Source organism: Drosophila virilis, chromosome 5 (genome assembly GCF_030788295.1).
Source record: "Drosophila virilis strain 15010-1051.87 chromosome 5, Dvir_AGI_RSII-ME, whole genome shotgun sequence".
Classification (NCBI taxonomy): domain Eukaryota; kingdom Metazoa; phylum Arthropoda; class Insecta; order Diptera; family Drosophilidae; genus Drosophila; species Drosophila virilis.
Window position 1 is genome coordinate 5,533,788 of NC_091547.1, and position 11,770 is coordinate 5,545,557.

Genomic DNA, 11,770 nt, shown 5'->3' on the forward strand with positions numbered 1-11,770 from the left:
TTGCGAATTTTTTGCTTAAATTATCATAGAATTGTTGGAACCTCAAAACTAATTTCGATACGAATATAAAAGGTAGATGATATATATTCACATATATATATATATATATATATATATATATTAAAAATACATATTATTCAAGCAGTTGGCTCTTGATAGCAGAATATAAACAAATGTTAAAAAAAATTAAACTGCATTTGAATTTAGAATGCACGAGTATTTGCAAGGACAATGCAATTATATTAGGCTTAACAACCCATGAGTATTTACGCACACATACAGTTTATATACACACATACATGCAAGCATAAGCATAAACACACACACACACACACACACACATAAACACAAGCAAGTTTCGTTATTTAAGTCACTAGGTTAAAAAGTGCCTTCCTTTATTTATGTGTTTAATTATCAAACCATTTTCCTAATCTCTCAAAATTTCTGTACATACTTTGCTATAATTGGAAGAGCCACAAGTTCTGCTCAAAAACCGATGTTTGTCTTTTCCTCTAATTACATATTACTTAATTAAACTTAACATCTTTTATAATATAACCAGAAAAACAAATCGTAAACGGCTAAGCTTATTAGTACAAATTCTATAACTTGGCATATACAGAACGATAACAATTATATTACCGATAATAAAATCAAAAAAATAAAATCAATTCAAAAAACAAAAAAAAAAAGAGTACCTAACGACTTTTATTATCTCTATTGCTTTGTTGTTCTTTTTCATATAATTGTTTGCTCAATACTTTGTTCAAGTGGCACGTTAAGTTGTCTTGAAATCCTATCAAGACAGTTTGATAATCCACACTCGAATCGAGTCAATATATATTTATATATATATATAAAAAAAAAACTACTATCAATGCTTGCGTTACGCTTATCAAAGTGTCCACCCAACATCAGATACCCACAATGGAGATTAGCTAATGAAATCGCTTGCTGGCAGTTATGATAAGCTATATGCCATATGATTAAATATATGATTAAATTCAGTCGAAGAGCTCTCTAAATTGCTGCCCCACTCTTTATTACTCTCACACGCTCGCTCTCAGTCGCGACGGTTACTTTTGTAGAGTTCTGTGACGTTCTGAAGTTATCTTCTCAAAATATTAACATTGACACTCAAGTGCCTCATTTCAAATACAACAACTTGCTGATAAGCCAACAACTAGCTAGAATGTCAACATTATAATGCTAGATGCCATTGAGTAATAAAGAGAAAGTGCTAAAGTGACACTCTGAGCTTTTTTTTGCCATTTTTCTCTTTATTACTCAATGGCACAGTGTGTTACCACTAATCAAACAACATATGGACTGGACATGAGTACAGGAAAAAAATCGCTTGCACTTAAATGCTTCTATTCATATACAAAATATGCAAGTATGCGTGAATAGCGAGTCCAAAATATTTTAAATGCACACATGGCAACGCTTGGGTACTTCGCATCGACGTGGCAAACCCTTTCTCTATTTCATATTACTCGTGCCTTTAAAAGGGTAGAAATGCCTCAGCATTTGGGAAAATTTGAATTTTTGCGCAGTTTTGCTTGTCGGACACATACACATACACACACACACATTTAAACGATCCCTAAATATAAAGAGAGAAAATTGAGAGCTGAGAGTAAGCGCGAGCGAGATAAAAGTTAACAGCGTTGCCGTTCTATCGCACAAATCACAAATCGAGTAAGCAGTTCAAAAATACATTACATGTATATTTTACTCCCTTCATCGCGATTTTGGACCAGATGCCTCCGATACTTTTTGTGCCAACGTTTCTTCTATGTGATGTCCAGTCTACATGTTGTTTGGTTAGTGGTGTTACCTATAATAACTGGCTTTGCAGTCACAGGTGTTAGTCTTCCCACGACGTTCGAACAGTTAACATGGAGTCGCTGCGACATTACCTGAGCTGATGTTTCACCAACTGGCATATCATTAACTTTATTAAACCTATGTGCGTGTGTTGTATATACTTGGCTATAACTCAAATACCTGGCAGTTAAAACAAACGAAGGTTGTAAAAAAAACGCAGTTGAAAACGGGTTTGCTACGCTATAAATGAGATAACAACAATAATAACAGATATAAAGGTGAATTACCCGTTTAAAGTTTCATTCAGAATAAAAAAAAAGTAACAAAAAAGAAAAAACAAACAGTAAATATAACTATCAAGAAAAGAAAAAAACAAAACACATTTGTGTAAACAACACATTCACAATCTTTTAATTGGAAAAGTTAAGAACAATTATAATTGGCTGGCAAACTTAAAAAAAATAAAAATTAAAGCTGCGAGAAATTTAAATTACGTCAGGGAATTTTAAGATTAGCTTTTAATGTCCAATTATTCTAATGACTCACATATCTCGTAATCTCGAAGGGTCAACGTTTATGGCCTAAATAATTCCTGGCAAATCTGATTGCGCTATCAAGGCCGAAAACGTTATATGACCAATGTCATGCGTTTGTCACAATTTATGGTAGCATACATCCTGTTCCCATTCTGATTTACGACAACGCCAATATATTTATTACGGCCTTACCCCGCCGCATAAAAAGAGCCAACGCAGGATTACAGGCACACTTGATCACAACTGACTTTCGAACCACTTAAGAATGGTGCTCCACGTGCTGCTCGGTTTATCGCGGCCAGTTATCGGTAATATATGCCCCAGGCATGGGGTAATTTTATTTCGTACATACTTGAACGCATACTAAAGCTTAAAAGCAACTAATCGTAGTTCCTCGTTTGATAGAGATTAGGAGAAAAAAACAAGAGGGCTCTTGTCGGGCGTTCATGACTTAGAGATACCCTGCGCCCAGGGACGAGCTACAGCTATAGAGACATCTGCAAGATATTCTACAATTCGAATTTGAGATCTTTAGCTCTTATCAGCTTCGAGTTATGCCTAAAAAACGAATTTCGATAACGATTTCATGAAAACAAGTCATCGATTACATAAAATAGATCCGACATCAGAGCCTATGTTCAAAATTGCAAGTCTTTAGCTCTTACAGACCTTTGAGATCAACTAGTTCATACAGAAGGATGGACAGCTAGATATGGCAAAATCCCCTCTTCTTTCTTTTATAGACATATTTCAGAGTATGAAAAGTCAAATACACTTCTATATATCAAGATAATCTACATTAAAAATTTGAGTTGTCCGCCAAAGAAAAGGCTTTCGATATAGATTTTTATAGATTTTACACATTTTCATCAATGGGGGTTCAGTGTATAATATGCGCCAGTTATACTTGGCATACATATAAGAACGAATATTGTGTCGTTATCAAAATCGCAAACTATATAATTTTAGATGGACAGTAAAACTTCAACAGGTGCAATTAACAATGCTTATGAATTGGATCATGTATGTATACTACACAATACACAATACAACACAAAGTATTCAATTGAATTAACTACTTACCCCATTTTTTGTATTATGATAGACTGACGTAGGTAGATCAAATCCTGAGTCACATAAGGTATGGACTGTGCAGCTGTTCCTTTGAATATATATTTCATTATATATGTTATTGCTTGCAGACTGATTATCAAGTTGATTATATCCATGATCAAGGACCTATGCAGAATGATGGCGGCATGGAAACACAGAATTACAAAAAATTGATACGTTGGATTAAAATAGGTTTTCAAATAGTTTTACAAATCGGTATTGTGGGCTACTTTTCCTATGCCACATATCACTATCACGATCTGAGTACGTATATACACCAAAAAATATACAAATAAATACATAAAATCAAATAAAATTCACGATTTGAACCATGGCTCAAGTCTTACAGTTCAAATTCGTCTATATATGCACCCAGCTTAACTTCGGCCATATTTTATTAATTTTAACAGATAAATATGACTGCAAATATGATATTAATCTGCCGCTATGTGGCATACGCTTCTGCACCGGCTATGGCATGCTCGTACTGCTGCTGGGCTTCATCTATTTGGGTTTATTCTACTATCTGATATTCAAGCCCAAATTGGGGCGATCATTGCACAAGAACTTTCTGCATCCAGCGTCCGTTAGATGGCATAAGTTCTCCAGAACGCGGTAAGTAAATATAATATTGGTATGCATATATATTATAATATAAAGACTGAAAAATTTAAAGATTGAATCAAGTAGAACCAGTCAAAAAAGTGAGATAAAACAGGAAATACTTGGTCCAAGTATGAACAACTTATTTCTTATTAATCGCTTTCAAGTACAAAAAAGTTAAATCAGGTTTCGTTTGATTCAATGTGAAGTCTAACAGAGCTCATTACAATATTTTGAAAGTACGAAAAAAACTCCTATCAAGTATTGTTTGTTTTCATTTTTCAACCCAACTGAACTTAGTTCAAAAACTGAAGTCAAGTTTTGTTTGTTACATTATACAAAACGGAATATTTTGTAAAACTAAATAGTCTCAATTGAAGACGTCCCACGCTTAAATAATTTGTATTCCTATATTTTCATATTTCTAATAATAATCTTGATAATAAAATTAGGCATTTACTTAATTGATTCTAGTTCATACTAGACTTGGTTTAAGCTTAATTTTGCTTATATGAAGAACTTCCATAACCAAGATAATAGTCAATATCTCATCATATATCATATATTTGACCGAGTAATGGAGGTGGGAAATTTTGATTTATGTCTATAGTGGATATTTCCACATGAATTTTTACCAAAAATAATGTTACCAGACTTTGATGGCAAATTGATTTAGAGGCCAAACCATGAACAAAGAGCCAAACTTCGTGAAAATCGGATGAGATGCGACCTATGTCTATAGTTAGTCAGTCTGTCAGCTATTTAGTCAGTCAAAGATATATATTTCTATATCTGCTATAATGTATATATTTTTCCAATCCTTTCTTTTACAGCGTCGTTTCGATTGCCTGCATCGTGATATTGTTCATACTTCTGGCCATATTTTTGTTCTTCGAGACGAGGAAAAAGCCACGCAAACTGATCTCCTTGGTGGCGCCATGCTTCTTTACATTCTGCGGCTATGTGTTCTCCACCAAGCGGAGCGCCATCAAATGGCGCATTGTGGTTACGGGCATTACGTGCCAGTTTCTGTTGGGCATCTTTTGCATACGCTGGGAGGTGGGTCGCCAGATCTTCGAGTGCTTGGGCAACAAGGTGGCGACCTTTTTGGCTTACGGCACGGACGGTGCACGTTTTGTGTTTGGCGATTTTCTTGTTGGCAACGATGTCTTTGCCTTTGCCATATTGCCAGTGATATTCTTCTTCAGCTTCTTTATATCGGTGCTCTACTATTTGGGCGCCATGCAGTGGGTGGTAATCAAGCTGGGCTGGATACTGCAGGCAATACTGGGCACAACCGTTTGCGAGAGCGTTACGGCTGCTGCCAACATATTCCTGGGCATGTCCGAGAGTCCGCTGCTAATCAGACCCTACATACACAAGCTGACCAAGAGCGAGATACACAGCATTATGGTGTCGGGTTTTGCCACCGTATCGGGCACTGTGATGGCCGCATATTTATCCTTTGGCGCATCTCCGGCGCATTTGATCACCTCGTCTGTGATGGCCGCGCCTGCCACACTGGCCATATCCAAGCTGTATATGCCCGAAACTGAGGTTAGCCAAACCTCCAGCGATACCATAGAGCTTGAGAAATCGTAAGTTTTTAATATATAATATATATATATTTATAATATAAGCTAACTGCCTCTTCCTCTTTTTAATTTCAGCGAAGATGCTTCCTTGTTGGATGCCGCTTCGAGTGGCGCCTCCAATGCCGTGCCCATTGTACTGGGCATTATTGCCAACATTGTGGCCTTTGTGGCATTCGTTGCCTTCTTGAATGGAGTTGTCAGCTGGCTGGGCTTTCTCGTTGGCCACGAAGAGGTGGACTTTGAGTGGATATTCTCCAAGATCTTCATACCACTGGCTTGGGCCATGGGCGTGGCCCCAAAAGACTGCGATAATATTGCCAAAGTGATCGCCACCAAGACCATCATCAACGAGTTTGTTGCCTACGAACGCTTGGGTGAACTGATTGAAAATAATCGAATTGAAGTGAGTACTTTTCGTAACTGATAACACATTGGGAACAGTCGAGGCTAATCAGCATTTGCTGTTGCAGGCTCGCAGCGCCGGTATTGCCACCTTCGCCATTTGCGGCTTTGCCAATCCCAGCTCTCTGGGCATACTGATTGGCTCCTTGAGCGCGATGGCACCCAAGCGACGAGCCACCATCACCTCGGTGGCCTTTCGCGCGTTTATCGTGGGCAGCATTGTCTGCTTCATATCAGCCAGTTTTGCAGGTGAGTACGCTGCCCGAGAGCATGGAACGATGGCTAAATTCGTTTTTCCTTACAGGCATTTTTATCCAGGAGGAGGAGCAACATGAGATTTATACTAAAATCTTCGAAAAATTGGGTCAGCGCAACGTGACCAAGTTTAAGCTTTAAAACTAAGATAATTTGTAGACTTACACAACTAGAATTTGTTAAAGTACTTAGATAATTGTTGTTATCATAACTGCCTGAATAAGGCAGGTATTTGAATTAAAAACTTTTAGATTAATTAAAAACGGCGAAAGTATTTTATTTATACATGTGGCCGTTTTAGTATAAAACGGGTTTTAAGCCGAACCAGAGCCCTGCATCAGTGAAAACCGACAGAATCGCGCTTTCGATTGATATCGATAAGTATCGAAGTAAGCAGTGCTCGAATAAACTATTCACCAAACCCGAAGACATTCATTTATACAAAGTTCGATTGCAACATGTTCGAACCAACCAGTTCGATGTTGTCTTCATAAATTAGTGACTTGTAGGTTTTCCCGGTCTTTTTGTTTCTACTCGCCTGCATATTAAAGCACATGAACTTCGATCGGATCGGACAGCTTCTATTGCAGATAGTAAATATGATTTACTCTAATGCCTGATCCCTGTCTAATTAGTCACACACAGGCATTCCAAGTCAAAAATGTATATTGGACAAGCTGAGCGAAAAGTTTGCAGAAATTTTAAGTTCGGAAAACGAAGATGTGCGAAACTTTTCATAGAATGTGTGATAACTAAACGTATTTTCAAATCATAATATGTTCTGATCTGGCAATAAGTGTTTTAAATTGTTAACAATACCACTTAGCTGCAGAAGATCGCTTGCATCTAGTTCAGCGGCGGACTCGACCAATTGCTGTGCATTCTGCTCAAGTAGTCGAATTAATTCCTTGGGCTCGTGTTGAGCACGTTTGCGCTTTAGGTTTCCCTGGTTGCCCTGGCAGTGGTGCGTTTGGTTTCTTGCATAGTTAAATTTAGTGTAGTTAATATCGAGCATGCCTGCGTTTGTTTTTAATAAAGAGCGCGCTGGCTGCACAGCGTCTAAAAGCGGACGCAGCTCTGTAGCAATTGCATGCCGCTCCGCCAGAGACTTAAGCTGCGCATTGTCGCTGGCTTGGCAGGCATGCAGAAATCTTTGCACGTGCCAGCAGCTATTGGCAACAGATTTTGACAGCGTAACTGTTTGTAATATGCGCAGCTTTGTAGCTGGGCTGGCTTGTAGCGCCAGTTTAAAGTAAACATTAGCCAGGCGCTTGCACGTGTCCTTAAGCAGCAGCTCCTGCTTGCTGCCTGACACTTGCAGCAGCCAGTCCACTTGGCCGGTTGACAGCAGCTCCATGAGCGCCAACTACAGAGAAGAATTATCACGTTAATTGTATTAATTAATCAATATATGCTTAACTTACAATCTCGTAATACTGCTCAATATCGCTAAGTGGCTCGTTGAGTAGGCGCTGTAATCGCAGCAGCCACAGTCGCTGCTGTTGCTCCACTCCGGCGCATATACAATGCAAATAACGATAGTTTCGTATATTAAATGCGGGCGGCTCATTATTGCTCAAACTATGGAAGTATTTGAGCATGCGTCTTACATGCAGTTGACTTAAATTCTGTGAAAACATGGCATACGAATTATTGCACTTGATCCAATAGTTTGTGGCCTGCATGAGCGCATTATTACGCCAGCCCGATTGGACCTCTTCTAGACTGCAAATCAACTAGTGTAAATATAAAAGGATCTATATGTATATATAAATGAATAAATGCCTAACCGAAAGCTCAGCATAAGCACATCCGCACAGACTTGTGACTTTATGATGTCCTCTTGAAATAGTCCAGCGCAAAAGTAATTGTACAATGCGGCGGAGCAGGCCAAATGCAAGAGACTGCCAAAGGCTTCCAGTATTCGTTTGTATCGCGCAGCATTGACAAAATTATAACCATCTGGAATTAACAATAAGTTAGAGTGAAAAGAAATGATATTTTAATTCGACTTTTTACCTTTGCACAAATACTCAAATACTTTTTGTAAAGTCCGGCAGGTGGGCTGACTTATTTCTAGATGATCCATGATGCACACAGTTACATAATCCAAGCACAGCTCATTATAATCCTCAGCCGTTTGCTCGGACCCAGACAGGCAGGCAATTAGGTGCTAAACAGACACTATTAAATTAGGCTAAATTGACTGCCAATGCAAGAACTTGCCTTTTGAAAATCTTCGAGCTGATAGAGCAGCTCATAAATGTGCATGACATATGTGCGCATATATTTAGCTACAAGCCCGGGCATGTCTTTCCCCACATCATGACTAGGTTTTCTGAAAGAGATACAAGCACAAGTCAATCTTAAGTTTGTCAAGAATCAGCAGGTTGCTCACTTACGTTTCACCACCGCTTAGCAGCAGCATTATGGCTTCCAAAACAGTTTTATCCATGTGCGTAACACCGCTGCCCAATAATTTATGTAACATGATCAGATAAACCTGTGATACTTTTAAATATTCTTCCATCTTGTCCACGGCTGTGCCCTGCTAAGAGAATTTAAGTATGAAACGACATGATTTTAACATTCAAAGACTCTGTTCAACCTGTTGATAAACCGCCTCCAATTGATTGAGAACCGTGTCGCAGAGATGCAGCACTGTCTCCTGCAGCCAATCGGGCATGCCTCTAGCTTCATTACGACTAGGCTCGAGACAATTGTAGTGTGTGCAGATGTTCGTCATGGTCTTGCTGGTTTTGACAAAGGCATGCAGATGTGTAGCTTTAACACTTAGAAAATCTGCAATCTCGACCAGCTGGCGCAGCACTAGCAAAGCAATTAGTGTACTATTATTCAAATTACTTATAACTAATACACATACAAGGTGTTATGCGGGCATGTACTTGACGGGAAGTGGCGGTAATCTCTTGCAGCAGAGATAAGACCGATAAATGGAGCTCGATGGCCACCGGTTCATGCTCCCTGAGCGCTTGCACATTGTTCTCATTGCTGCAGAGAAATAAACAAATACATTTATTGATTATAATAATTGACTATCTATTGATCCCACGCTCACCTTAGCTGTAGGCAGCTGTAGACAATGGCAAGCAGAAAAAAAGCTGTTGTGTGCACCAAACGTTCGCCAGCTGTCAGCAGCTTGGCTTTTGCCCACTCGGCAAATCCCAGTGCATCATTCAGCAGTAGGATAAAATCACTGCATGCAGCCTTATTCTCTGGTGTCACATCGTCTTTCTGCAAGAGAACGAGGCAAGTTGAGGCAGTTGCTCCAATTATGCGCAGCACTTACCAGTCGCAGAAACCACTCGTATAGGCACTTGAAAACATCAATACAGCATTCAGCCTCATTTATATAGGCTCTTAGCAGCTTTCGTAGCCAGAGACTCAATACTTCCACAGTTTTGGCGCTCAGATCCTCGAGACTCTTGTTGCAAATTTTTATTGCGGTCTGTTTTGAAACACATGTGGAAACATCTTCGCAATCGAAACATTGCAGCTCATCAAATGTTATGCTAACTTGCAGCTCCTCTTCCTCTTCCAGCTCAACAGCTCGCTCCATGTTTAGAATTTCATAAATTCAAATTTTATACATTATAAAATTGTGCTGTTTCACAAAAAACGCGCGTACGACTGGTCGACCGCCGAGAGATATCGATAGTCAGCTACCGATAATTGACATTCACAAAAAACGCCAACAGCTGTTAGCTCAAATAGGTGTAGCGTGATGTTGGCTGCGCATGTTAAAAACATATCGACCGACCGCCATCAATTGATCGGGACATTTCGATTGGCTGTTGATAGCCACACCGCTGCATACATTTCTTTTCCTTCGCAACGCAGCTGTAGACAAGTTCACTTTTCTCGCGCTCCCGCAACTAATAAATGCATAAAATGGTAAGTAAATTTTTAAATATTTTTGATCATAAACACGTGCCTATTTTTACCATGATGTTTATCTATACCGCCCCAGTCTGAAAAGACGTGTTGATTGGTTTTCAATGCTGATAAAAATGCCACACGTGTTTGTTTAATTTTTAATTAAAAATTTTGCCAACTAAATAAATGTATTACTTACAGATTGTGAGGTATTGGTGAACGTGTTAAAAGCCTGGAAAATAAATTGAAAATGTGTTGCATCTGGCTGTGATGCACTGAAAAACCACGCGCACGTGTTGCCTGGATTAGTAAGGTTAGTTTCGACACTTCGAACAAATTTGACCGGTGATATTTCTTAATGATGTATAAAATTACCGCCCCAGTCTGAAGTATAATGACGATTGGACATTGTTTCTGAAATATCTTAAGAAATAAAAACATATTTACTTGCGTTTGCGTGTACTAAAAACTCAAATTTGTTTTTCCAAAATTCCAGCCGGAAATGTCCACGTGTTGGCGCGCATCATTGGTTCTGTTCACCATGCTTGAGGTGAGTTAAGATCTGGTACGAAATTCAACTTATGGAAAAATCCTATGATGAACACCTTATTTAAGCCAAACAGTTATCCCTGTCATAATAAAATACTTGATGATACAAGAAGCTGATACAAAATTTAAGCAAAATATTTATTTTAGTTTTATTTAATTCGTATAACTAATAAAAGTCTTATATTATTTCAGCTGCGGTTGCAGACCACAGGCAAGTGAGGTGTTGTCTATGGAAAGAGGTGAGTTTTTCTTCTATTGATCATCTTTTATACGGTGATCGCTCCTTTATTTAAACTGATGATATAACTGTAGACAAGCATATAACTGAATTTATTATGTTGCTATATAAACTCGTCTGAATAAATAATGTTATATGCCTTATGAATATCCAAAGAGTTTTTCTAATATATGTTTATTCTCTTGTAGATAAGCCGGCGGTTCATCAAGCAGATCTTTAAGTATGCCGCAACTTTTAATGGATCCGATGAGGTTAGTTGAGAGACCTTGTCTCTAATTATAATCTGCATTTACCATGATGAACACTTTATTTAAGCCAAACAGTTATCCCTGTCATAAGAATAATTGATGATAAAATAAGCTGATTAAAGTCAAGTTCATTATTATTTTAAAAAACTACTATAACACGTATATTGATTGTAAATTAATTTGCTTTCAGATGTCGAAAATGTCTGCTCCGAAGCATTTTAAGCCCGTGCAGATTGGAAGGTAATTTTCCTAAATATTTACGAGTATATATCAAGTTTTCATTTTAATGATGTTTTACATACCGCCCCAGTCGGAGTTAATGATGTCGATTGGTTTTACATGCTGATAAAAACTTGAATATCATTTTGATTGCTATTTAATGAAAATAATTAAATAATATTTCTCTTGCATTTGCAGTGAACTGTCATTAACTCGCCTCGGCTTTACTTGGCTGGCTGGCACAAACAATTCTCGAAATTGGTAAGCTTTATATGACAACTTGTT

At 38.2% G+C, this 11,770-nt stretch overlaps 2 protein-coding genes, 1 long non-coding RNA gene and 2 other non-coding genes across 10 annotated transcripts; 4 read left to right on the top strand and 1 right to left on the bottom strand.

Moving 5' to 3' along the window:
* The first annotated feature begins 1,871 nt into the window (after positions 1–1,871).
* Positions 1,872–6,597, top strand: LOC6625613 (uncharacterized transporter YutK). 4 transcript variants are annotated; one of them, XM_002051019.4, is made up of 9 exons: positions 1,872–2,108; positions 3,336–3,389; positions 3,472–3,507; positions 3,569–3,743; positions 3,890–4,094; positions 4,916–5,680; positions 5,753–6,080; positions 6,148–6,328; positions 6,384–6,597. In XM_002051019.4, exons 2-9 carry the CDS (start codon positions 3,336–3,338, stop codon positions 6,473–6,475), a joined length of 1,836 nt encoding a protein of 611 aa, XP_002051055.2. In that variant the 5' UTR covers positions 1,872–2,108; the 3' UTR covers positions 6,476–6,597. The 4 variants fall into 4 exon arrangements, with proteins under 4 accessions (XP_002051055.2, XP_070066419.1, XP_070066420.1 ...); XM_070210318.1 differs by having other exon boundaries at positions 1,874–2,032; XM_070210319.1 differs by having other exon boundaries at positions 1,879–1,972.
* A 436-nt stretch (positions 6,598–7,033) lies between these two features.
* On the bottom strand, positions 7,034–10,024 carry LOC6625612 (uncharacterized). 2 transcript variants are annotated; one of them, XM_032436021.2, is made up of 10 exons: positions 9,645–10,024; positions 9,414–9,589; positions 9,219–9,346; positions 8,943–9,163; positions 8,737–8,882; positions 8,561–8,672; positions 8,354–8,507; positions 8,125–8,296; positions 7,759–8,059; positions 7,034–7,700 (listed from the first exon to the last, which is right to left on the bottom strand). In XM_032436021.2, the coding sequence occupies exons 1-10, from the start codon at positions 9,912–9,914 to the stop codon at positions 7,104–7,106; spliced, it is 2,277 nt and encodes a 758-aa protein (XP_032291912.1). In that variant the 5' UTR covers positions 9,915–10,024; the 3' UTR covers positions 7,034–7,103. The 2 variants fall into 2 exon arrangements, with proteins under 2 accessions (XP_032291912.1, XP_002051054.2); XM_002051018.4 differs by having other exon boundaries at positions 8,737–8,885.
* A 73-nt stretch (positions 10,025–10,097) lies between these two features.
* LOC6625733 (uncharacterized) lies at positions 10,098–11,486 on the top strand. 2 transcript variants are annotated; one of them, XR_004303911.2, is made up of 6 exons: positions 10,101–10,249; positions 10,433–10,544; positions 10,728–10,781; positions 10,973–11,019; positions 11,207–11,269; positions 11,457–11,486. It is a non-coding gene; the product is annotated as an uncharacterized lncRNA (long non-coding RNA). The 2 variants fall into 2 exon arrangements; XR_001450331.3 differs by lacking the exon at positions 11,457–11,486 and having other exon boundaries at positions 10,098–10,249; positions 10,728–10,796.
* On the top strand, positions 10,822–10,904 carry LOC6625735 (small nucleolar RNA R38). The gene has a single exon (XR_049054.2). It is a non-coding gene; the product is annotated as a small nucleolar RNA R38 (small nucleolar RNA).
* Positions 11,305–11,389, top strand: LOC6625734 (small nucleolar RNA R38). Its single transcript, XR_049053.2, has one exon. It is a non-coding gene; the product is annotated as a small nucleolar RNA R38 (small nucleolar RNA).
* Positions 11,487–11,770: the final 284 nt, after the last annotated feature.